Genomic DNA, 27,560 nt, shown 5'->3' with positions numbered 1-27,560 from the left:
TGTCAAACCTGTTGTTGCGTTCAGATGTGTTATTCAGTATCTTGATGAGATCAGCGTTTGGATGAGAGCAGACTGGTTGCAACTCCATCTAGACAAGACTGAGGTAGTGCAGATATTTTGGGCAAACTAACTGGAAGTGCTTAATCATTATGCATGGCTAGAAGGATGCAGATTTTTTTTATGTTGATTTCACTATAGTGATCAATGCTTTTGTCATTTTGGGATTAGATTCTTCAGTGTGCTTTACATGAGACTACTCTTTAAGTTCATTTGGAAACTAGGGATGTTAGCAAGTAGTTGAGTTGCATATTGACTACTCACTTACCTCACCCACTGCCGCCCTAGCTGCTTCTCTATGAGAGGCAATGGGGGAGGGGGAACAGGAGCTGGTGCTCAGGGGAGCCAGTTTAAAAGGTCCAGCACTGTCTCTGAGATACCGCTTACCTTTCCCCTCCTCACCCACCCCCCCCCCCCCGCCTCTGTCAGGGGCTAGAGGAAGCTTGCCATGGGCAGAGGCTGTTCTGGCACCAGCCCCTGTCCATGAGGGGTTCCAGTGGGGAGCTGGGACCCCCCTCCTCCTCGCGGACAGGGACTGCTGCTGTCAAGCAGCCTCTGTTTGCAGTGGCCCAGGCTGGCTGCTCACAGGGGGTGGTGCTGAAGCTGTTGGATTCGTGTTGGTACTGGACGCTGCGCCTCTGCCTTTTAAATGTAGTATGAGCCTGGCGGGTGTCTCTCAGAGCCAGCACAAGCCAGGACTGTTTGACTACATGAGCCGGGACACTATCAACTACACGATTAGCCAGGTACCACAATTTAACATCCATATTGGAAACATTAGATGGCATGTAGTGCAGTGACCCACTGTAAAGAGGTGTTTCTCTCAGGGACCACGCTAAACCTGTATTCTGGAATCTTCACTGGCCTCTAGTTTACTTTCACGACAATTCAAGGCAATAATTTTAACCTATAAATTAACCTATAAACCCCTGATTGTGCTCAGTCCCAAATACCTGCGAGATCAGCATTCTCCTTATCTCGTAGAATCATTGGACTGGTAGGGACCTCAAGAGGTCATCTAGTTCAGTCCCCTGCACTCACGACAGGACTAAGTATTATCTAGATTGTCCCTATCGTTTGTGAAATCTGTTTTTAAAAATCTCCAATGATGGCAGTTCTGCAACCTCCTTAAGTAATTTATTCCAGTGCTAAACCACCCTGACAGGAAGTTTTTCCTAATGTCCAACCTAAACTTCTCTTGATTCAATTTAAGCCCATTGCTTCTTATCCTATCCTCTAAGGTTAAGAAGAATACTTTTTCTGCCTTTTCCTTGTACCAATCTTTTGTGTATTTCATAACACATCAGCTGAGGAGCATGGACAACAGCTCCCCAGATTAACATTGAGAAAGCTGCATGCAGAGGTTTAGATTCTCATTGAAGTGTCCTCCTTGCTTCTGTTCACCAAAGCCCAGATTTGATGAGCTTTCAAACTTTGTTCTCCTTACATTTTCTTGTGACAGCAAAGATGTATGGATGAGAGTGGTGGGAGGACTTTTTGGCTTTCATTTGAGTCTGGAGATTTTTGGGATGTCACAATATGTCAGGTGTTGTTACTAAAACTATTGTTGCATTTTTATACAAAATATAACGTGTGCATGTCCATTCTTAACGAGGTGGATGAAGAACCATACTCAATGAATGTAATAATGTGATATTTCTAATTTTTATTTTAGGAGTTACAGTCAGAACATGCAAGACAAGCCTTTGCATTGAAAGACAAAAACAAAACTGGTATGATTACTGGACTGGACTTTAGTGACATCATGGCTACCATTCGTTCACATATGCTCAGCCCTTTTGTGGAAGAAAATCTAGTTTCAGTAAGTGTAAAGAAAATACTGTCTTAAATATAAGTGCTGTTCAACTCCAAGTTTATAATTTAAAGACTATGTGTCGCAGTTCCCCCCTCCCCCGGCTCGACCGAATCGCCAATCACACCACAAAACAAACCAAAGCCGGGGAGGCCTTGGGATTAAAGTGCCAGCTGCCGCCGGCCAGGTGGGGTCCGGGCCCTCCCTCGCTCCCGAACCCCGGCCCAGGGCCCTAACACTAGGAGCTGTAACTCCCAGTGGAAGCAGGTGGGGCTTGCCCCTAAACTCGCCTGCTCACGGGCTCCGCGACCCTCCCTGGGCCTCTCAACCCCGCTGGTGGCAGACTCAATCCTTCCCGCTCCACCCTGGGGTGAACCGCTCGAGCCCTCCGCCCTCCGGTTCTTCTCCCCACCCAGTACCTACCCCTACGTTCCTCCCCTGTTCCCCCTCTTCCCCTTGCTGGTCCCTCTGGCCTCTTTTATGCTCCCCTTGGGCGGTTCCCCCCGCCTTCCGGGTTCCCGGCGGCCATTTTGCTCGTCGCGCCGGTGACGTCAGCCGACGTCATCACTGGGCGCTGCAGCACGCCATCTTCCCCGCCCTCGGACCGGCCGTCCGTAGTCTTCCCCGGCCCCTGCCTGCCTCTAGTCCAGCCTGAGCGGGGGTTCTCCGGGGCTGCCGCCACAGACCCGGTGATCCTAATATCCCCGGGCGGTCCTTCCGCCCGCGGCTGGTGGCGGGGTTGCTCCACCCCGTCACACTATGGGTATAGAATTCTTAGCATACATGTTATCTTCCTCTTGATTAGCAATACAGACAATGCAGTACCATCCATTGCTGACCTAGGGGTTTTATGCAAAATAGTGTTTTTATAGAAATAATAATGATAAAGTACAAGTTATTCTGCATTACTGACCGCAAGATTATCATGCATAGCTGAGTATTTTGCCTCTTTGTGTCAATGAGGTGAGTCACCAAAGGCACATGTTCTTATGGCTGGTCATGTCATAATAAGGTCTCCTCATTAGATGCCTTCTCTAGAATGACAGTCGCTTTAGCCCTGAAGTGTCTGATGTGCTCATAATTTGGCCATCCTACACATATGGTCTTATGACTGTCACCTAGAGATTTTATATTGTGTCTTCATCCCAGCTACATGCTTAAGTCCTTTCCATCCCTTTTCTGCAGGGGCTTTCCCACCACCTTTGTCCATTGGGGAACCCAAACTTTCCCTGTAATCCACATCCTAACCCAGGCACCTGGATTGTGATAAATAACGATGATCTTCCTGTTTGTATCTGCTGCTTCCAACTGAAGCTTTCCACCAGCCCCCTCCTGGGTGCAGGCCTCCACAGATATCAAAAGAAAAAAACCCTATAGCTCTGGGTACAGAGGACATATGAGTTCCTTGCCAGGCCTGCATGCCCCTAGGAAGACTCAGGTTTAACTGTGTCTTGTTATATTTCAGCTCTGGCCAGGCCTTTTTTTTTTTTAAGTCAATTCTTGGTTAGGTTCTAGTCAGGCTTTACTTCAAGAGGTCCTCTCCTTTTCCTAGTCGTGGAATCAGAGATTACTAGAACTGAAAGGAACATTGAGAGGTCATCGAGTCCAGTTCCCTGCCCTAACGGCAAGACTGTCAAATGCCTTGCTAAAGTCTAGGTATACCATGTCCTCCGCTTCTCCTTTATCCACAAGACTCACTATCCTATCAAATAAATCTATCAGATTGGTTTGACATGATTTGTTTTTTACAAATCTATGCTGGCTGTTACCTATCACTTTCTTGTCTTCCAATACCTGCCAAACTGAGCATTTCCCCTTTTAAGCCCTTCCAGGCTTGGCACATCTTGCAAGTGAAGCAGGATGGGGCTAATTGCATCCACAGGTTCTCATTAACCACTTTCCACATTACATGAATTTGTACTCTCTGTCACAGTAAATCAAAAATTGAGCTGAAATTTGCAGTGTAAATAGTATTATGAGTAGTGACATGAAATAAGGCCCAGATCCTGCAAATTTTTACTCATGTGAGTACTATTAATAAGACTCTTCATGGGAGTCAGAATTTACCCATTCTGACTCACTGCTCTTTATATCCATGTCCCCAGACCAGGAAAGAAATTAAGCATGTGATGACATAAGACGTCCCATTGAAATCAGTGGGGCCTCCTTATACACTTATGTGCTTTGCTGGATTGAGGGCGGAGGGCTGTTATTTGGAAAGTAAAGGTTTGTGTTAAATTCAGCTTCTCAGGTTAATTGTTAATGCTGTTAACTGTTATTGTAAATGCTGTAAGGATTAACTAACCCTTTTATATATATAAAAAAGGATACACAAAGTTCACTATTGGAAAAATGTAGAACAACACATTCTACAAAAAAGTTGAAAAGTAATTCTACAGTTTTTTCCTCATTATTTTTATTACATTTCCTAGACTTCATCTTGCATTTAAAACCATAGTACCAAGGCTATTTAATAGCAACCCGCTCATTGCAGTCCCCCCAAAAGCAGGATAAAACTACTATGATAGAAATATATCTGAATCTTTTCTTTTATATCCATGTAGATGTTAATGTACAGTAAAGCTTTCTTTGGGCTGTCAAGGTGTTTAAGGCTATCTGCTGAACCCTGATAACATATCAGGGCCTGTGTTTTATCTTTTTTTTTTTTTTTAATGTTTTTAAGGTAGCAGGTGGAACTGTTTCACATCAGGTCAGCTTCTCCTATTTCAATGCTTTTAATGCCCTGCTGAATAATATGGAACTTGTTAGAAAGATATACAGTATTATAGCAGGTACAAGGAAAGATACTGAAGTCACAAAAGGTAAAATAAGTTTACTATTATTTGGTTACATTTTCAGAGTAATAAAGTGTGTTATTTGATAGTGATACAGCTTAAGACTAGTAAGAGCCTGGTGTAATATGGAAGTTTAGCACAATTGTGCAGGTATTCAAAGTTTGATTCTGAATGTGGTTCTCCTGCTTAACTCCAGATTTCACAGGCCAGCAGAGGGGTCTAGCTGGCTCATTAAAGAAAAGAATTTTCAGGGTTCTGAAAAGGGTCTTGACCATTTCTGGTATCCTGGGGATACCACAGCAATGTTGACCTTCTTGTGGTAGTTGATGGGCCTGTACATGGAGTGGATAAAAGTCTGAGAAATACAGCAGCTATGGCAGAATGGTTATGCTGTAGCAGTAACAAAAACACTTAATAAAAAACTCTGTGTCCTGTTGCTTGTTCCTCTGTGCTATGCACTCTTAAGTTCTTTCCATACAATTTTAGCAGAGTTTGTAACTGTTTAATTGCATGATGTGCACTAAACATAATTTGTTTCCTCGCATATAGTAAAGCTAATACTGTTAGCAAGCATGCAAGTTAATAATATTGTCAGTTGCCTGGATTGATTGGTTTTCTGTAACCATTTCACAACACAGCTATTTCCTGTCTCTGGATGGGACCCCCCCACACACCTGCTGGGTTTGCCTGCTTGTTTTCCTTCTCATGAAGCAAGACATCAAAAAGAGCAGCATGAGTGGGGCAATGCACTGTGTTCATATGATAGGATGGGACACCTGTCCAGATTCTCCAGTTTTCACTAATTCATCACTATCTAACTATTGTTGCAGATGTGAATGTACAAACATGGCTCACACATGACTATCTTGCAAGAAATGTGTTTTATAAAAACTACTGAGCCATGTTTTCTATAATTGGTCAGAGTGTTGATATGTTACCAATTGTATCTGTAGTGCGGATAGGCCTGGGAACAATGAGTTCTCGTGGAGGAAGGAATACTGAAATGATTGTGCTTGTTTTAATGCTGATTGATTGATCCATAAGTTAAATTATTGTCTGCTTTTACGGTAGTTTAGTAACAAGAGCCCAAATATTGGGTCTGATCCTATGGGCTTTGCAGAGATGAGGATTGCTATAAATTTCAATGGGGACTACTTGCCTGAGTAAGGATTGCAAGATCAGATTTATTCTGTGATTGAAGCTGCTGCTGTTCTGAAATATATGTGACTCATTTTGTTCTATTTTAGATTTTGTTCCTTATTAGTCTGCCAAGTGATATATTTCGTTTTTGAGATTTTAATTTAAAAGTTACTTGTACACATTTAAAGTAAATGTGATAAATTATTCAGGATCAGTTACCTTATTTTCCCCCTTTCCTGTTAAATCCAGAGGAGTTTGCCCAGGCTGCAATCAAATTTGGACAAGTCACACCACTGGAAATTGATATTCTCTACCAGCTTGCAGATTTATACAATGCTACAGGGTAATTTATAACCATCATAATAATTTATATTAATCTTTACACCCTATTTATATTTACTTGAAAGTGAATTTGTTGTATTTATCTTTCATTCCTGATTATTTGATGACTGCTGACTGTGCTGGGGGTGGGTGGTATGTAAGTATATGTGTATGTCATCAGGTAATCCGTATATGGTATAAAATAATAAAATACATTCCCTGCTTCAGTAAACTTGCAATACACTAATTGCTAGTGTAAACTTCAAGTGCGGGAGGTGTCTCTTGACTAGATTGCTGCATGTGAGTTATTGTGGGGCACTCAATGGCTGCTGCATTTTCGAGTGCAGTCTCTATACTACCAGTATGTAAGGGCCCAAACCTGAGTAATGCTGAATTCTCTTTCTTTCCATTGAGGTCAGGGAGAACAGAAGTTCTTATAACTCCCAATATTGGATCCCATAACAGTACTTTCTAAAGTGCTTAGGGATACCAGAAATATAATGAATAATATACAAAGTCATGATCTAGTCTTTGGGGAAAATGTGCTTACTGGGGTTTGTCTGTGATCGTTGGCTAACCATAATTTATTTTCCTTGGGCTTCTCTGAAGGCGTTTAACTTTGGCAGATATTGAGAGAATAACACCACTGGCTGAAGGTGCCTTGCCTTATAACTTGGCGGAACTCCAGAGGCAGGTAGGTAGGTAGGAGGGATATCCTGTGTACAATCGGTTATAAAAATGTTGAGCATAAGGAAACATTTTAAAGTTGGCAATTTATTAAACTTCTAATATTTGCTTATAAAAATTAAAACTATTTGCCTTAAAGACTTGTACAAAACTCAAATCTCTGCTAATAGTTAAAAAAAGAAAGAAATTTCTTTTTTCTTTCAGATTTTACAGATTTTTATTTATTTATTTATTTATTTATTTATTTTATTTATTTATGATCTCTTTAATATCCCTCCGACACTAAGGATGTTTTTGTTGTCTAGGAACTAAATTTTAAGGGAAGTTCTTATTACATGCTTTTATAATTGGACTGAAATTGTAAGAATTTTTAAAAATATTACTTGCGCAAACAATTTTTTCAGTGAGTGACGCTTATAGTTTTTATTCAAAATATTAGATATTTTCTGAACTAGAGAAAATGCTTACAATATCATTAAATCCTTCGATGGGCTGTCTGGATTTTCCACTATTATTAATAAACTAATTTAAAACATATCCACAAACTCCTGAAAATATCTGGTATTTTCTGTTAAAATCCATCCTTAAATAAATACTAACTTGGAAAGACACTTTGAGTTTTATTTCTATTTTGGTACACTACCATATAAAGCTCTGTAATAATCTGTATCTTTATGTACTAAACATACTTGTATATACTGCATGTAAGGCTGATAAATGTTTTCTCCTTTGAGAGATTAGTTGGAGTAATCATCTTCCATGGTGATTGACTTGGATGGTTTGTATAGAATGCTCATTGAATCTTGCTAATGTTATTTGATACCCATTAGCTCTTGTGGTTTACATAGCAACAGAAGAATCCTGTTTGTGTGGAGCTAATGAAATATGTAGAGTTGAAGGATGGAAAATATAGCTTCAGAATGTTAACTCTTTACTTCACCTGAGATCTTTCTTCATGGATTTGTGTGGCTTTCTTTAATGGAATCTTTTTATATAGTTTAGGTATAGGTGTTTTTGCAATTCAAGGCCCTGTATCCTGTGAGGCACATTGCATCCAAACCATGCAGTTAGAGACCTTTATGTTTATATTTGTTTCAAATGTTAAGGTTATTTTTTACACCCATGAAAGAGAGATTCTTAGCGTGAGATATTCAAAAGGGCTTATCTTATATTTAAGCACTTACATGGAATGGGTTGACTTTCATGGTGGTAGATGGGTACTGAGTAGGGATGTAAATTCCTGTTCAATTACTTAACTGATTAAACGTTAAGTTTTACTGGTTAATTGATTGAATAGGAGGTTGGGGGGCTACTCCAGCCTAGCTTCTTCAGCCCTACAAGGCTGCTGGCTCCCAGCGCACATGGGCTGGGAGTTGCCATCCTTGAACAGGGTGGATGGGGGGGGCAGAAGGGGCAATGGTAGGAGGAGGGCTGCCAGCTCCCAGCATGTGAGCCTGCATGGGCTGGGAGACAGCCAGCCTTCCGCTCTTGGTGGGCTGTGGGTGGAGGGCTGCTCCCAGGTAACGATTAACCATTAACTGTAAAGCATCACCCATTAAAGTTGCTTACCAGGTAACCAGTTAACCATTCGCATCCCTAGTACTGAGCACTTTTGGAAAAATCTGGCCCTTATCTCTCTAAATAAAAAAGTTTTTCCTGCAGGATGACAGTGACATCATCATGTCACTCTGTGTCCTGCCTGCCTCCTCCCTCTCTCCCTCTTTTTCCCCCTCTCCCAGCTCGAGCCTGACCTTGCTGCTTCCCCTTGCCACTTGGAATTGCTATTTTAAATCAAGCCCCTACTCCCCTTCCGCCACCCACCCCTCACAGGGCTTTCAACATAAAGAAACATGGCACAGTAGCTGGCAGACGCTATATCACAGCCATGACAGCCCAGTGGTGGTGGGAGGTGGGTTTGGTCCCCAGAGACAGGCACTAGGAGCGGGGCTTCCAGCCAGGCTGATGTGCCAATAGCAGGCTCTTGAGGGCTCCCCCACCACCAGGCTCTTGGAAAGCTGAAGCGCAGTGTCCTACCACCTGGTGTCCGTCTGCCCCTTGTGGAGACCTGCTCCCTCCCCAGTGGCTGCATTTACCACAGCTGCCAGAGCACCCCCAACCTTCCTGGGGAAGCCACCGCACTGACCTGTCTGCACCTTCCCTTCCGCTCCTGGCGGGAGGACGGGTGGTCCTGAGCAGTGCAGGCAGGACCGCACAGGGGAGAGGACTGGGCATTTTCCCCACCTTAGCAGGCTGCAGTGCCCTGGAATGCCGACTGCACACTGCACTATCTGCACCTCACTGCACCCCAGGTGAGTCAGGCAGGCATCCTTGCGCCTCCCTGGCCAGAGCTGGGCCTGACACACGCCATGGCTGGGACAGGAGGGTTAGGATTGTGGGTGGAGGAGAGAAGGGGCCTGGCTTTGCAGGGGTGGGGGAAGAGGGTGAAGGGACTGGCATGGCAAGGGTTGGGGGGAGAAAGGGATCTAGGCTAGCTGGGGGGGAGGGGAGAGAAGGGACCCTGGCTTGTGGAGGTGAGGAGGGAGAAGGGACCCTGACTGGCGCAACAGTGGGGAGGAGAAGGGGAGCCTGGGGTGCTGGGGGTAGGGAGAATGGGTCTGTGCAGGTGGAGGTGGGGAGGGAGAAGGGACCCAGGCTGGCATTCCCCTGGTGGCTGAGGGGAGAGCTGGGGTTTCCTACCCCCCCATGAGAGGGGGGTTGGTGAGTGCAGCAAGCAGGGGGCATAAACTGTTTTTAAAGTGAAAGCCTAGATTCAGAGGGCCTATCTTTACTGCACTGAACCTAGCTCCCATGAACACATGCAAGTCTGTAGTGTGAGTTAAGTGATGTTTTAAATTTGAGCTTAGATGGCTTGTCCAGGTTATGGTTTGAAGTGAGGACAGATGATGCATGAGTTAGTAAATTAGTAGGGTTTCTGGGCATATGTTCACTACAAATTTTTGCCATCACAAGTTATGTCAGAATAAAGCCATTGCAGTTAGCATATCACTTTTATATGTGCCTACTTGACTTCTTGCATTAGTGTTGTGCATACTCAACAGGAGTGCTTTTTTCAATGGACAGTGCAGTTCACTGTGGGTAGTATCTCCATGTGCAACTCACCACCATCTAGCACACGCTCTTTTGGTAAGTTTGGCAGTTCATGGTGGGACAGAAACAAGTTATGCATGGGTGACTGGAACTGCAAGGTCAAGTTTCCATCTGGATACTTTCTTCATCCTATAATACCATTTGTAGCCTATAATTTCCATGTCTGTTTTGAAGATCCCACGATGAACCGATGTGAGACTTGTCTGTTTCTGCCATCTCTGACAGAAGCATGGAGCCTGAGCAGCTCTTTGCTATTTTCACAAATATTGTAAGCACAAGACACATGATTAAGGTTAAGATTTTGTCACAATTATATGCAGTAAAATTCATGGACTGGTCATGAGCAATAAACAAAACTTCATGGAAGCTGTGACCTGTCTCTGACTTCTACTAAAATAATTGTGGTAGATTAATAGGAGGAATGGTTGACGCCTGAGCTGGTTGTCGATGAGAGCCTGAAGCCTGCTGAGTGGGGGGTGGGAAGGGGAGAGGGTCCAGCACCCACCTTGGATGACAGCCCTATGGCTCCTACTACAGCTCCAGTGAGCTCCTGCCCCAGTGGCTCAGAATTCTCAGGTTTCCTCCACCCATAGAGACTTGAGAACTCCGAGTCCCCCTGCTTCCCATAATGGCTGGGTCTGCAGGTCTCCCTTTTGTCATGCGTGGAAGCTGAGAGCTCTGGGGCCAGCTCTTACCCTGCCAATGTGGACTGGAAGCAGAAAATGTTACAAAGGTCTCTGAAAGTCACATAATCTGTGACTTTCATTACCTTCATGACATAATCTCACCCTTACGCATGATCCTTTACTATTGGTAGAGACACAAGAAGAGCTGTAGGGAACATGATTTTTTTTAGTGGGCAAATTGCTGTGGAACAGAGTGAGAACCAGTTCAGTGTTGTTGGAGGCATTCCTGGAATAGATGCAAATGGTGAAGAACTGCTGCTAGGCCTGCAAAATGAGTATTAACAGGTGGGATCTAAGAATGTGAACATGCACAGGATTAATCAATGAGCCTGGGCTCGTTGGTTAATCCTAACATTCTAACAACTATACTCAGCCCCTCCCCTGCTGCCTCTGTATCACAGGCAGCTGAAAGGGGAAGGAAGGAGCCAGTTCCCATGGAGCCACCTGCCCCCTCCCACCTGTGCTGCTGCATACCTCTGATACAGAGGCAGCAGTAGGAGGGGGGCAGGCGGGAGCCAGTGCTCACATGAGCAACAGCTCCCACTTGCCGCCCTCCCCCACATGTAAACATGTAACTGCTGTAAATTTCAGTGGTTACACATTTACAAAAATAAACGCATATTAACATCCCTAGTGGGATTACTGTTAAAATCAACTGTTGGTTTTCCAGGTTTCTGGTATGCTTGCCATGAGTCCTTATTTTTGTAGGAGCACAGCTGCTGATTTGTGTCATACCTACTCTCCTAAAACCCCTGTGCAATTCTCACAGATGTCCACATTTCTACAGCTGATCAATAGCTGTGCTTGAACAGCCTCTTCTTCCCATAAACACAGGAGGTCCCATATCGCCTGTCTTTTCTGGACTGGAATAACTAGCTGGCATGGTCAGCTGGGCAGTTGTGCACCACACTGGAAAGCTGCTAGATGTGCTTGACAAGGTGGATAACCAGGAAAAAGCATTTAAGAAATTCAGAGTTTAAAAGGCAGCAGTCCTTCCAGTCTCTGTGACCACTGAGCAGTGGGGTTCAAAACTGTGACTAGAGAGCTCAGTGTCAGAATTTTGAGACAACTGCTGGAGAATTGTTAGAGTAAACATAGATAACCTTACATCAACTCTAGCTCAGTATTGCTCAGGTATTACTATGTCAGTGTAGTGGGAGACAAATTTAATTGTAGACCCATGCACAATTAGAACTACACAAGGAGGCTTATGTTGACCTAACTTTGTAGGGTAGACTAGCTTAGTTCCTTAGCTACTTTGTACTGCTAGTACAGTCACTCTTTGCATCTTCAGTGTTTTTGCAGTGACTGCTCTCACTAGCGCTCAACATACTTTTGCAGTGAAGATAAGTCCTGAAACACATTGTGTAACAAATTCAGAAAGAAGGACATGTAGGTGGCAAATTAAATGATTATATAATCATGCTATCCTGACTATGGTTGTTTATATTGAATACTAATTGTGCTCATCGATGAAAAATGCAGTACTTGAGCCTAAATGTGACTACTGTAGGTTTTATTTGTTTTCAGTCTATAAAGTCTTTCTAGAAACATGAAGCTGTACCTTTTCAAGTAAATCTTTTAAGAAGGTACAGCTGAATCCAGTGTTACCCTGAACTATTGTTGTCTTTCCAAAGGATGTCTTTGTCTTTTTTTCCCTTGTTATGTAAAACAAATAAATTCTACAGCTCTCTTATGTATACAGACCACACATAGTCTCTAATTCTGACTGAAGTGCTCAGTGGATTACCATCATTTGTTACCATGTTTTGAACTGTGAATTGGAACATTCTGTGTTTGTTATCCTATAGAAAAAATCCTGATGCAGAAAGTGAGAACTGAGAAAGATATATTACTAATTTCTTCAAGCAGTTAAGATGGAAGTCACAAATGTATGTAATGCTGTATACCTTTCTGTCACATGAAGAAGAGATGATCCCCAAAATATGTCCAGGTGACACTGTGTTACTGAGAGAGCAAAGGTTTTCTCATCAGGATTCACAATATGTTGTGAGTGTCTACCTATTGTAGTGGCCATTTGGGTTGCCATCTCCAAAAACACCTGAAATCAAGGACTTAATAAAGCCTTTTGCTTGAACTCCTCAGCTCAGTTGATTAACTGAGATTCCTTTGAATCCAAAAAGATAGACTGTGGTAGTCCAAGCCGTGGGCCAGTCACTGAGGAAATCTTAAATCTATTCAGCTGTTGGGGTAAAACGGTTGTCCCATGGAGGGTATATTCTTGAGCAGAGTGATCTGTAATGAAATTCTGTGCACAAACTGTGGCTCAAGTACATTTTTGTCACCCTCTCTGATATGGATATGACAATTGAACAGAATCTGTTTCTGGAGTGTTCTTCCCTGTTACTGCTTTGGTTAAGTCCTCATGGATAAATACATACCTGAGTTGATAAAATAGGAGTTGACTAAAGTTACAGATAAAGTTTTATTTTGTAGGCTTCTGTGACAATCCATCCATCTTTCCTTGCCTGCAGAAATCGGTCATTTGGACTGATAAAAGGAACTTTGAGAAATACTGTCAAAAACATGCTTTGTGTTTTTTATGGTGTAATGTTTGGTTTTTGTTAGTGTCTTTGTGGTGTTTTCTAACAGAATGCTGTAGCTTTTCCTTGGAGAGAATTATTTTTGTAGCTCACCTCTGTAGCAAGAGGAGTGTGGAAAAATAAATGTTGCTTATTTAGGACTGATCTCTTTCCTTTCTTGACATAGCATCATCACCCTATTCAGAATGTTGTTGCAGAGATCATTTTTTAGCCAGTCACTGTGATTGTTACCCTGGGGTCTTTGCAGCCCTCCACTGCCTTGCCCTTCACTAGTACATTAACCATAAGCTGTTTGTATTTACTACCAAGATCTAGAATCTTAACTCTGTGATGTAAGCCTCCACTGTCCACTTACTGATTTTGCAGATTAACATTTTTGTGCTTTTTCCCATGCTGCCCCTCATGCTTCGGAAGGGCTCCCCATAAATGTCCTGAAAGTTACCTCATTAGTGCCTACCGCACACTTAACAATGGTTAGGCTATTGAGATCTGTTGTGCTAACCAGTAATGTCTCATTGTTTTCTTTGTGAATCTCTGTATCCTTCTGCCTTATGCTTAGATTATGCAGTTGTAGCCCTTTCTCGCAACAGCAGAAGTTGATCCAATAAAAGGTATTACCTCACCCACCTTGTCTGTCTAATATTTGGATTGTAAACTCTTTGGGGCAAGGACCATCTTTTGTGTTTGTACAGCATTTCATGCAGTAGGGTCCCCTGTCCATGACTAGTGTTCCTATGCACTATGACAATAATAGCAAGTATAGAATGTATTTTCCTTCCAACTTCCTACTTTTGGAATAAGACATTATTTATCCTGCCTATTCTGCTGTGTTTTTAAAAAAATGCAGATTAGAAGGAATACAGGCAGTCCCCGGGTTACGTACAAGATAGGGACTGTAGGTTTGTTCTTAAGTTGAATCTGTATGTAAGTCGGAACTGGCGTCCAAATTCAGCCGCTGCTGAAACTGACCACCAGTTCTGACTTACATACAGAATCAACTTAAGAACCCCAAGCGTCCCCAAGTCAGCTGCTGCTGAAACTGATCAGCAGCTGATTCCAGGAAGCCCGGGGCAGAGCAACTCTGCCTCTGGCTTCCTGTAGTCAGCGCTGGTCAGTTTCAGCAGCGGCTAAATCAGGACGCCTGGGGCAGAGCAGCTGGGGTGCTGCTGGGTTGCTCCAGTAGTGCCGAGGAGCGGCGCTACTGGAGCAACCCAGCATCACCCCATCTGCTCTGCCCCAAGCGTCCTGATTCAGCCGCTGCTGAAACTGACCAGCAGCAGCTGAATCAGGACCAGAGCAGCTGGGGTGCTGCTGGGTTGGACCAGTAGCGCCCAGAGCGGCGCTGCGGGACCAACCGGCAGCACCCAAGCTGCTCTGCCACAGGCGTCCGGAGAAAAGCCTAGTCTGCTGGGCGGGGGGGGGGGGAGGAGCGTACTAGCTGCGCCCCCCCCCCCCCACCCCAGCAGACCAGGAAGACACGGGCGGCGGACCGAGACGCACCGCGGTCCCGCCGCCTGGGTCCTCCGCGGCTTTGCTCCCAGTCTCCCTGGTCTTCTGGAGACCAGCAGACCAGGGAGACGGGGAGCAAAGCCTCTGAGGACGCCAGCAGCGGGACAGCCGCGGGGCGTCTGGGCTGTCCCGCTGCCAGCTTCCCCCCGGCTTTGCAAAGCGTCGGGGAAGCCGACAGCGGAGCAGCCCAGGCGCGCCTGGGGTGCCCCGCTGCCCGAGCCCTCCCCTGCTGCTTTGCAAAGCCTCGGGGAAGCCGGCAGCGGAGCAGCCCAGGTGCGCCTGGGGTGCCCCGCTGCCCGAGCCCCCCCGCAGCTTTGCAAAGCCGAGGAGGGGGCTCGGGCAGCGGGGCACCCCAGGCGTGCCTGGACTGCTCCGGTGCCGGCTTCCCCGCGGCTTTGCAAAGCCGAGGGGGGGGGGGGGGCTCGGGCAGCGGGGCACCCCAGGCGCACCTGGGCTGCTCCGCTGTCGGCTTCCCCGAGGCTTTGCAAAGCCGCGTGGGAAGCCGGCAGCGGGACAGCCCAGACGCCCCGCGGCTGTCCCGCTGCCGGCGTCCTCAGAGGCTTTGCTCCCCGTCTCCCTGGTCTGCTGGTCTCCAGCAGACCAGGGAGACTGGGAGCAAAGCCGTGGAGGACCCAGGCGGCGGGACCGCGGTGCGTCTCGGTCCGCCGCCCGTGTCTTCCTGGTCTGCTGGGGTGGGGGGGGGCGCAGCTAGTACGCCCCCCCCCCCAGCAGACTAGGCTTTTCTCTGGACGCCTGTGGCAGAGCAGCTGGGGTGCTGCCGGTTGGTCCCGCAGCGCTGCTCTGGGCGCTACCGGTCCAACCCAGGAGCACCCCAGCTGCTCTGGTCCTGATTCAGCCGCTGCTGGTCAGTTTCAGCAGCGGCTGAGTCAGGACGCCTGGGGCAGAGCAGATGGGGTGCTGCTGGGTTGGTCCAGTAGTGCCGAGGAGTGGCGCTACTGGAGCAACCCAGCAGCACCCCAGCTGCTCTGCCCCAGGCATCCTGATTTAGCCGCTGCTGAAACTGACCAGCGCTGGCTACAGGAAGCCCGAGGCAGAGTTGCTCTGCCCCGGGCTTCCTGGAATCAGCTGCTGATCAGTTTCAGCAGCAGCTGACTTGGGGACGCTTGGGGTTCTTAAGTTGATTCTGTATGTAAGTCGGAACTGGTGGTCAGTTTCAGCAGCGGCTGAATCTGGACGCCAGTTCCGACTTACATACAGATTCAACTTAAGAACAAACCTACAGTCCCTATCTTGTACGTAACCCGGGGACTGCCAGTATATTCTAATACCCTCAGTCTGCTGCAAGATCTAAATATACTTACTGTGAGGATTGTTGGGTCATTTGCCATGGTACAAATTGCTTTTAAAAAGTGATGTAGGGAGTGGACAAGACTTCTTCATGCACTTGTTGATATTCCCCCTCCCACTTAACCACAGGAGAAGCATGAGGGGACTTCTGAAGACTAATTTTGTTTGTAAGGCCTTAGAAGCAGGGCCCTGGGTTTTGTGTTTATACAACTATGTGTGTATCTCTGGCAAAGTACAAGTATCACCCTACTATGCCAGACCAGATTCTTCTCTGACTTGAACACAGTAAAATCCCAATAATTTCCATTTAATCTGGATTAATAATTTTGAATCTTTCACTTTTTTGGAGTGGGTATGGGGGGAATTAGTTGTTCTGCTATGTTCCTTTCCTTCTGTATGCAATTAATCTTACACTCAGTGAACAAACTTTCCTCTACCCCACTGATTTCTGTTTGACTCAGTTTGCACACTTTACAAATCTGTCATCAGTGCAAGTTGGATTAGTTTACTACTGGCACCCTTTTTTCTGACTAATTGACAGCACTATATCAGTCTCCATAAACTTTTTCCTTGCAGAGGTAAATTTGTTCAATTTCACTGAAAAATTCCCAGGCCATGTACTGTTTTGTTACTCTAGCACACATCAGTGAAATCTGAAGCTCATTATTATAACTTAAAACAAAAGGCAACCCTATATCTATAGCTAAGGGTGTTATGATGACTAGATAACTTTTTTCCTCGCTTTTGAGACAGTAAAGTGCTATATGTGCTAAGTATGGATATCTAATGCATGTTTAATAATAAAACATAGGCTTTATGAATGATGCTCTTGATCCTGTGAGGTGCTGAGCTCTGTCTCTGAGGCCCTTAAAGCTTATTCTGAAGTCATTGGGACTAACTTGTAGGATCAAGCCTTATAGAAGAGAAAACATACCGAATTATGTAAAAAAAGTGCATGATTTTTCAACTTGTTTCTTTGGTCAGACAAGAAGTATAGGAGCTAGCACTACATGAGAGGTTTATTTGAAAATATGCTGCTTCTCTTATGCCAGAAGTGCACTATCCAGTCTTGTGTTCCTTAAACTAAAGTTACTGTTCTGTCAATTTTTTTTCTTTAATTTTACAAAAGCCAGTTCATAGGCGGTTTCAGTTTCTCATGTGTTTTCCAAATTGTGTCCTCCCCCCCCCCCCTACAGCAATCTTACGGTGATATGGGCAGGCCTATCTGGCTTCAAGTAGCAGAGTCTGCTTACAGGTTCACTTTGGGCTCAATTGCTGGAGGTGAGTGACATGTCTGTGTACTATTTTCAAGGCTGGGTTAATGTAATATTATCTCACCAGACTAATGGAGATCATCTAAGATGCAGTTCATTGATTGAAAGGGTAAGAACTGGAGGGCTCAGTGAAGTGCTCTTTATTTTTACCTGTGATCAGAAGACTTGGCAGAACATTGCTGTGGTACCTCTGGCTCCAGACAGTCTTCAGGGCAAAATGTTCATAATGACAGGCTTTCTGGATGCAGCATTGTACTGCCATTGATTATATTTGAGGGGTATGCTACGAAAAATAAAAACAGAGAGGGACAATACTGAGGATTTTGCGCCTATGTCTGTCTACATAATTATAAACAAACTTTTTTATTTTGTTAAGGTTTGTCAGTTTTCCCCCTTAAATGTAGTTTTTGGACATTTTAACACACCCTTTTAAAAAAATGAAATCCATGATCTAATGGCATCACAAGATTTTGTCCTTGAGTTTTTGTAGTAGCTTTTGAAGGCTATTTGTTAATTTCACTGATTTTTTTTTTTTTGCTTAAGACATATTGTATGTTAGGGGTGAAGTGCAACCATGTCCACTCCCACGCTGCCTGAGTAAATGATCATTGTGCAGAGAACTATTCCAAGATTGAGAGGGCTATAATCCATTACACAGCCTGTAGGAAGAATGCAGAGAGCAGCAGAACAGGTGAAGCTGCACTGCATTCGGAGCCTTCTGCAGTCCTTACAATCTTTGGTAAATTTCAGACAAGGAGAACAGATTATGTTACTTAGTCACATTTTTGTGATGCTCATTACTGTAATAACTGAGCACCTCACAAATACGAAGATTTATTCTTGCAATATCCTTGTGAGGTTGGGAAGTATCCTCTCCATTTTACAGATGGGGAACTGAGGCATAGGGATTACGCTGCTGATCCGGCAAAGACTGGCACATGCTCACTGTTACACAATGTGAGTAGTCTCATTAACTTCAGTTGGTACTATTCACACTGCATACAGCATTATTATGTGGCATCTCTCCATTATTGGAGGATTGCAACCTTAGTAGCCTGCTCTATACCATCCTCTGCTAATCTCTGTGTGGTTTGAATAATTCTTTTGATCCACCAAGGATGCCACATTGTCCATCCAAGATTTCTTTTACTGCCTCATGTTCTGCCATCAACTTTCCCTTCCAGTGCCGTAAATGTGCGTTACCCTCTGAACTTCATGTTTTGAGTTATGGCGGTAGAAAACTAGTACTTTTCTTAACAATCAAGTGTCAGGTACACATCTGTGTTGCTGTGGAAATAATATTTTGTGATTTTTGTTTATAGCTGTAGGTGCCACTGCTGTATATCCCATAGACCTGGTGAAGACACGAATGCAGAATCAGCGCTCCTCTGGTTCAGTTGTGGGAGAATTGATGTATAAAAACAGCTTTGACTGTTTTAAAAAAGTTTTACGTTATGAAGGCTTTTTTGGTCTTTACAGAGGTAAGTGAATAAATCACAGGTATTTTGATTTTCTTCATCAAATAAATCAACAGCTGACCTGTTATTGGAATACCAAAAAAACCTTGATAATCAGAAAAATTCTGCTTATAGTTCATTTGGCTAAACTGAATATTTATCTTCTCTTGATCAGTAGCATTATAAACACTTGCTTGGAAAAATAGGATCTTTGTTTCTCTGGTACTATTTACATTGTTTGAAGTCCTAATTTTCTGGGGCATTCTGGGTGCTGTGGACTTGATTGTTATCTTGAAACAAAGGATTGTGACTGTAGGTGGGAGAGAGAGCAGGAGCAGATGAGTGGCTGAGGAGCAAAGATCCTATTTTAATGCAAATATTTAGAGAAGGATGAGAAATGCATAATACAAGACAGAAACAGAATCATTTTGAAATATGTCTGAACTAAGGGTCAAATCCTGCTCATCATACTCAAGAAAGTAGTCCCATGCTTTCAATGGTTCTGTTCACATGATTGATAAATGGAGTTTGCTCCATGAATTGTAAATGTTTCTTCAGGAAAAACTAAACATTTTCTAGGTGTAGCCTCCTTGTTTTTTGCTGCTCCCTACTATTGTACTTGTTCTAAAATACAAAAAACATGTCTCATCTTGTGAAATTGATTACCAGAATAATGCCGATTCTAAAGTTTAGGTTGAGATATTAACACTGCTTTTTATCAATCAGTAGCTTCCTTGTACTGATAGGTGGCCCATCTCCTATTTTTAGCTCTAGGATATTTCATAGGAATTATACTATTCTGAAATCTTTGAGTACTTATACTCACAAAAACTTCTCCAGCTACCATAGGAGTTCTTCTTAAATTGGTTCTTTTCCTTGGGATGAAGTCCCTCATCTCCTGGAAATTCCCTATCTGGGTTGTCTGCATTGTGCTATGTCCATGGAGGCATCGGTAATCTTCCAGTTTATTTAAGGGATAACCCCTGATTAGTTTTTATACTAGGGAATCCAGTTATAACTAGATTGCTCTTACTAAAGAGTTTTAATAATAATCTCATTATTGTGGTAAATAGTTAATGTTTGTCTTTTACACTGTCTTTCTGGAGGCTGACAATGAAAGTGAACATAAAGGAAGGGTTATATTTGGGATGACATAGGGTAGCACAGCTTTTGTTATGGTTCTTGCTAGTAGTTTATATTACTGGTAAATAGATTAGTTTTTCCTTGTTGCTAATTGTTTAACAACAATTTTACTTCTTAATTCATAATTTTAAGAATTTCACCTGAAACCCCATCGCTTCTCCTCCTCTCTAAAATAAACAGTGATCAAAATATTTTAGATCTGTTTTATAGTTGTTCTGTTGTTTAGATTGTATGATCTTATATAGTATTTTTGCGTCCTTGAAAAATCTTAAATCTGTAGAGTCTCTGATGTATAGTTCATATTCATTATTTTCACAACAGTGCCAGACTATCATAATTTAAAGTACATAGATACAGAAGTACAGAAACATTTATATTGCACTCACAGAAGAGATGCCCAGGGCATCTGTAGATGGATTCTTATATCTATAAGTGTGTTCATTTAAATCGTAGTCAGAAAAATCAGGACACTGCAGATGTGACATGTGTGTTTTTACTACATAAATTACATAGACATAAAGTAATTCCTTACAGAAATGCTGCTTTTTATTAATGTCTGTCATAAGAATACTAGATTCTGCCATTCAACTCTAGAATTGACTCTGCAATGTTTTCTAAATTTTCCTTGCTAGAACTCATTGAATTTCAGGCTCTCTGAAATATAGATTTACAAAGTGTATGTATGCATGTATTTAACTGCACATAAAAGGCAGTGGGAGGTGTCTTGTGGTGTTTTGTCTAGCAGTTTTTTTGTTGTGTGTTTTTTTTTAACTGTGGGCACTGCAGAGCTGCATTTTCTTTTCACAGTAGATCAGAGATTCAGGCTGGGAGGGCAGTGTTTCTTTTTGTCATTGTCAACCTTTCTTTGTATTTAATAACTACCTTTCCTCAGTGTAGTAAGCTTGTAAATCGCACAAAAAGTACTGTGTTCGAAGAAAACAAGACATTGCATATATTATTTGCTGATCCTTCTGTGTAGATGCAGGTTTTTTGTGGGATGATTTAGAGGAAAGTACTGGGTAAATTAAATGGGCTGAGTGTGGTGGCCTACCTTATTATTTAATTAAATAGCATAATATTTTCATAGATTTTTTTTTTCTCCCTTACCCTTGCAAGGCAGTAGGAAATATGTGATTGTGTTGTTTATTGCAGTTGTCTGGTATCACCTCTAACTGGTCTGTTGTTCCAGTAGTTGAATGAGAAAACTGTTGATGGGGGTTAGCCTAATATTTGTTAAGGCTACAGTGATACGTCCCTTTGCTGATATCAGTACTTTATTAACAATTTGTAACCTTTTATTTATGCAGATTTTGTAACATATACACTATACTAACATAATTATGCAGAAGATTTAGATGAAAAGTAATAGATTCTGATGTGATCGATGTTAGGAAGTTAAGACTGCCATCTACTGATTTATTCTTTTAAATCAATCTGCTTCCAGAAAAGTGTATGAGCAGGTTATGTTTTTATCACTGATTCAGTTTGATTGATAGTAGTGTATATGCAAGAATATTTGAAGTGTGACTATAAGCAAAAAAAGTCTATCTCATGAGCCTTTTCAAAGTAGGTTTTAGGGGTCCATCAACACACAAACTACAGGATCGAAAACATTTATTAGGAGCAATTTTTAAGGGTATACTACCATGTTGTACTAAAGTAAAGTAAATCCTTTAAATCCTTAGATAAGCTGTAGCTCTAGAAAATGGAGTCCTATCACTCCTTATAGAAGTTAATTGTTGTTTGTCTTAGGCAGCTGCTGCAAACCAAAATGCAGCCTGTAAACAAAGAACATATTTAAAGTTTTAAAGTTTAAGTACTGCATATGTCACTTTGTGGTGCTTGTAGAAAAATTAGTGAATTTGTGTCGAATGTTACTTAAAACTAACGTTATTCCCTAATGCTGATCTTCTATGTCCATTCTAACTATGTAAGAAAGCAATGGTGTGTCTACACTGCAGGGCTTACCTCGAAATAAGGTATGCAAATTGAGCTACATCAATTGCGTATCTTAGTTCAAAATAGATTATTTTGAAATAGGGAGCATCTACATAGCACTTATTTCAAAATAGAGCACTCTTCCTCCGACTTCACTTATTCCTCATACAATAAGGCTGCGTCTACACTGGCACGATCTTGCACAAAAACTTGCTGCCTGTCTACACTGGCCGCGTGTTCTTGCACAAGTAAACTGATGTTCTTCTAATGTATGAAATCAGGGCTTCTTGCACCAGAACTCTGATGCTACCGCTCAGGAATAAGCCCTTTTGCACAACTGTTCTTGCGCAAGAGGCCAGTGTAGACAGGCAACATGAATTTCTTGTGCAAGAAAGCCCTATGGTTAAAATGGCCATCAGACCTTTCTTGTGCAAGAGAGCGTCTACACTGGCATGGATGCTCTTGCGCAAAAGCACATGCCAGTGTAGACGCTCTCTTCTGGAAGAGTTTTTGCATAAGAATTCTGCAAAAGAGTTCTTGCGCAAGATCATGCCAATGTAGACGTAGCCTACGGGTTACAGGAGTCGAAGTAAGAAGTCCTCCAGCTTGACAATATTTTGACACTAATTTGAAATACCTGCCTGCTTAGATGCAGAGTAAGTTATTTTGGAATAGCGCTAGTTATTTTGAAATAGTGTTGCAGTGTAGATGTGCCCTAATAGAAAAACATATATTTTTGATTAGTACCTTATTATTTTGGCAAAGAAAAGTTGTGTGTATATATTGAATAAGTCACCTAAGTAGTGGCAACACTTGGCTGTGGTGTGTATCAATGTTTTGCTTAGATGTCTACCTATGTCTTTTATTTCATAGACAAGGTGGGTGAGGTAGTATCTTTTATTGAAGCACATTTGGTTGGGGGTAAAAGACAAGTGGTCAAGCTTATACATTTTATTTAGTTCATTTTGGGAATTCTGACACTTTAAAAGGTTGTTACCAAATTTACTTTAGTTATCAAATAATGTGATTGTTCCATGTGAATAAATATACTTCATCAAATGTACAAGATAAACTTTTGTAGAGGAGACATCCAAGCTCAGTCCGCTTTTAGTGCACCGCAAAGAAGGAAATATCGGACTGTCAATCATTCATTTGTATACTTCATGGGAGAGTGGTAGTGAGTTAGGAGGCTAAAAATACTCGTGAAAATGCTGAATGATCCATTGTGTGAACAAATATTCCAAGTCCCTGCCTCCTTTACCACTATTTCTGGTTTCACTTGATACGGAAAGGGAATCCAATTATCCTCTATATAGCCAGTTTAAGCAGAAGTATTAAGATATTCAGTTGCATAAGCGTACCTTCCGCAGTCAGTGCTGGATCCAGCTCTCCATCCAGAACCGCACTGAGTTCAAAGGAAGTTCCATGTGTTGAAAAACAGGAGTGTTGGGCTCTTTATAAAAGTAATATTTTTGTATAGTTAAAAAAAAATGCTTCCTAATGACTTTCTCTATTTCTGTAGGCTTGTTACCACAGCTTATAGGTGTTGCTCCAGAAAAGGCCATTAAGCTTACAGTAAGTTTCCCTGCTTCTAAATTAATTCTGTATTTTATTAATTTTTTGTCTAGATAGTAAAAAAAGGAGTCAATTTTCCTGGCATTCCCATGTTTGTAGGAACAGCTGGACTTTGTTTTCTTTAATGCATGAATGATGAGCATTTACTAATATTACAATACTTTTGGTTACAAAAGTATGTATGTAATGTGTTGATCAGAAAAAAAGTTCAAGTAGAAAACTGTAATATATCAATTGTATATTTTCATTAGGTTAATGATTTTGTCAGAGACAAATTCACTCAAAGAGATGGTTCCATTCAACTATTTGCAGAGATCCTGGCTGGAAGTTGTGTAAGTATCAGCCCTGTTTAATTAAAAAAAAAAAGAGAGAGAGAGAGAGAATTCCCACCTTCTCACTGCCAAGTCAGAGTAAGAGATCGTGTAATGTATCTACCATGACATCAGGCAATACCATCCTATTCCACACAGAAACCTAGGAAAAGTTACTGAAACTCTGTGGTTCTCCATGTGGAGTACCCAAGGGATTGTATGCTTGTTTCAGTGCTTTCCATGTGAGTAAGTGGACAGGAAGTATAGAGTGAGAATCGTACAGTTCCCCAAGATCTGTTCACATGCCCTCTTCCAGTCTCATGAATCATGGGGCAGCTCATCATTGTGGAATCAAGGTACTTCTGCATTGTTCCTTCTTCCCACCCCATCAGCACAGTTAACATGAGATTTGCTGTTGTTGCTGACCTGGCCAAAGCTGCATATTCTTCTACCCCTCTTCATTGTTATCTTCAGAGATAAAGTGAATAATTCTGTCAGCAGCACTGATGCTGAGTGAATCTTATACTACATAATCTGCTTTGTGGAGTGCCTGCTTATATACTGCCCCTATCTTTGACCATAATTTCCCAGCTCAGTCAGGCCAAATCCCAGGATGTGGTGTGAAGGGGATGATATAGCTCATTGTCAGTAATCATTTAGAATACAAAAGAGGATCAGCATCAAATTTCTTTGATCTTTCCAGAAAAAGTCCCACAGAATGGGTTTTAAAAACTGACGAAAATAGTACAGTTCCTTCTGAAAATCTCAGAACATCATAAAACCTATGCCTTAACTTGGTATCGTCTGTTTAAAAACAATGACGACAATTCTTAGTAAATTGTTTACGTAAATGTAAGGAGATTGAATAACAGTGTATATTGACTTTGAGCTAACAGATCTGAGGGAGTTGTTTGTTTAAATTCCTTTATACAAAATTTTAGAGCTATTTTACTCCAGCTTTTAACTAAAAGCAGCATGTAAATGTAGTAAAAATACAAATTGAATTTATTCTGGAAATGAAGTCTATAATTTGGTAGTTTTTTTGGCAATCTGTATTTGGTTTGCATTTATAATGACAACAGACTTTGGTATTTGTAACTTAGCTAATTTCATTTGTGGGATTTCCCAACATTTGGTAACAGTATAGAATGTTTAAAGCTGGTTAGGGATTCTTTTGTAGCAGCGAACCCTAATAACTTCCAGCTGGATAGTCTGACAGGCTGGAATAAAACCTCTTCAGCTTGCTACAAAACCTGGGGCAATAAGATTGTTGACCTCTGCAAGATTTTAATTCAAAGAAGAAGCCCTAAAGGAAGGCTACTTATAGTTCTCCCTTGATTAGATGTGGCATTACAGTAACTACCTGAGTCTTCACCTGTGAGTTTACAAAATTTACTTTCAAGGAAATGGGAAAAAGAGACTGTGAAATATAGCTAGCAAAAATCATCCACAAACAATAACCTTTTTCTTGAAGGCTCAGTCATACAAATGGTATTTGCAGAGGCATTTTTCTTTCCTGGGATGTGTTAAGTTGAAAATATTTGTAATATATTCATAATTTTCATGTGTGAGAGAAATCTGATAATCAGATTTATTGCGTTTAGATCCCTTTGTTCCAAAATGTTTCTTACATAGTAAAACCTACATTAAAGGCCATGCCTATTTCTGATAGGTAAGCCCCTATCTGAAGGATTTTTTTTTATCATATTTTAAGTGAAAATCTAAAAATTTGAGAGTTTCATTTTGAAAATTTGATAAGTTTTTCAACCATATAATGGTTCAGAAATTCAGAAGCTTCTCTTAAATTGAGGACTTCCCACATTGCTGTACAAACACAACTATCTCCTCCAACTGGCTGTCTTCTTGGCAATTACTTTCTTGAGATGTGGGCATTGGCCTACTATTCCTCCTCTCTGGTGAATTATGGTACATCTAGTAGTCCTGCTTCTCCCTTTTGGCATCTTTAGGGGAAGATGGCAGTTGTTCTGCCCCTCCCCTCCATTCATTTTTAGGAGAGACAGACAGCAGGCCTCTTGCCTTCATGTCAGCTACTTCAAATACCACATTTTCTTCCTTGTAGCCTCTGTGGGACACATGATAGCTGTCTGCACTGTTGCTTCACACCATTTCAGCGTCTTTTATTCTTTGCAACTAGTGTTGAATGCAGGACACACTACTGGGAACTCATTCAAACCTAAAGTAGAAAATTGACAGGTTTTAGGTGGTTGAAACAATACCAGTGACTCTCAGTGCCTCCCTCTACATATTCAGTACCTCTTCCATATGGACCCTGTGCCAAGTGTGGTAGGGCAGGAGAATTCAAAATGAAGATATTCAGAGTAGTTGTGCTGGCTGAAAGTGAAACACTGCTGCATACACTTGATAAATCCCATCCTGAACCTTGGTTCTTTACCCTCAGTGTGCATGTCATCTGCTTGGGGTACAGAGTGAAGTTTTTCTCACTTCTGGTATTTACATATGTAACCCTTCTGCCGGGTAGGCCTGGCAGTAACCAGGGCTGGGTTCAATATCTTGGGGTCAATCTCAAAGAACTGGCTCGAGCCCCCACCCAGTAATCTGGGAAATTCACGCACCTCTGGGCGCCTCTGAGAGGCAGTGCTTCCCCACTCACAAGCACTGAGTCTGAGTGTAGGAAAGAAACATTTAATGAAACAGAGAGAGAATTCATACGGCATTAACTTGGGGAAAACACCACAAACAGAGTTCATAACCCAAACATGAACCAAGCCCCCAACCCCAGCCAAGAATCGCCCAAAGTCCAAAAAGTCTGACACCCCAAAAGTCTCTGTCCCTGGTCTGTGCCACCCAGAGTCCCAAAGTTCACCCACAGGGTTTCACCTCCCAGCCTGGGTAGAAATGGGGGTGGGGGATAGATAGGGGGCACCTTATACGAAACTCCGCCACGCTCCACCAGCTGTCTCATCCCACGCCTCTGGATGCTCCACTGGGCACCTGCTGCCGCTCCTCGTCTGCTGCCGCCACTGGTCGCCACTCCTTACCTGCCGCCGCTCCACACCACGCCGCTGATCACCGCTCCTCGCCTGCCACCACTCCTTGCCTGCTGCCACTCCACACCACGCAGCTGATGGCCGCTCCTTGCCTGCCACCGCTCCACACCACGCCGCTGGTGGCCGCTCCTCACCTGCCACCACTTCACTGGCTGCAATAGGTCTGGCTCTCAGCCCAACCAGTGATTTCAGCTCTCAGTGATTTCAACTCTTTAGCCACCAGCTGGGCTGCCAAATGAATCCAGCTTTCACTGGACTAGCAAAAGAAAAAACTCCTCAGGGAGTCTGCTTTAGGTCTGTCCTTAAAACAAAGGGGAAAAGGTGCAGGCTGGGCCAGTCTTATAGCTCACACCTGGCAGGTGTGAAGCAGACTGACTCAAACCTTTTAACCCTGTCCCCCAGCTCTGTTCTCTCAACTCTGGAAGGGGGGAGGCTTGTTCTTCCGAGACCTCTTTCCATGATGGCGGTGTCTCTCCTGCAAGCTCTGGTGGCATGTTTTACAGTTCCCACATTTAGGGGTAGCATGATTAGTTACCCCCACAACAGTCCCAAATTATATACAATTCTCCACATCCCATTCCAACACTGACCTTCCATCAGCCCTGGCTGAATGGGATTTTTACATAGCCACACCTTGGATTCTCTCCTGAGCAGTATTTACATGTCAACAGTTAACAGTTAATTACCTTGCAGAGCTAAACAACAGTAGTGGGCACACCCACCCCTCCTTTTAGCTGGCTGATAGCAAGCAGCAGTTCAGCCCCTGCTTACACATATATTAGAGTTTACTACAGAACATTATCAAATGAATCTCTGCCCAGCTGGTACAAGTCTGCCCCTCAGTA

The 27,560-nt window shown here is 42.8% G+C and overlaps 1 protein-coding gene across 1 annotated transcript in view; it reads left to right on the top strand.

Annotated features, from left to right (window-relative positions):
- The window catches only part of SLC25A12 (solute carrier family 25 member 12), an 88,814-nt gene that overhangs the window by 46,518 nt on the left and 14,736 nt on the right, over window positions 1-27,560 (top strand). The window contains exons 6-13 of the mRNA XM_075933624.2: window positions 1,733-1,879; window positions 4,554-4,692; window positions 6,055-6,148; window positions 6,736-6,820; window positions 17,185-17,269; window positions 18,585-18,743; window positions 23,323-23,375; window positions 23,627-23,707. Of these exons, the coding sequence (XP_075789739.1) occupies window positions 1,733-1,879; window positions 4,554-4,692; window positions 6,055-6,148; window positions 6,736-6,820; window positions 17,185-17,269; window positions 18,585-18,743; window positions 23,323-23,375; window positions 23,627-23,707 (843 nt within the window). The remainder of the gene's footprint in view (window positions 1-1,732; window positions 1,880-4,553; window positions 4,693-6,054; window positions 6,149-6,735; window positions 6,821-17,184; window positions 17,270-18,584; window positions 18,744-23,322; window positions 23,376-23,626; window positions 23,708-27,560) is intronic.

Source organism: Pelodiscus sinensis, chromosome 7 (genome assembly GCF_052426305.1).
Source record: "Pelodiscus sinensis isolate ZL-2025 chromosome 7, ASM5242630v1, whole genome shotgun sequence".
NCBI lineage: Eukaryota > Metazoa > Chordata > Testudines > Trionychidae > Pelodiscus > Pelodiscus sinensis.
This window is presented reverse-complemented; position numbering and strand designations above follow the sequence as displayed.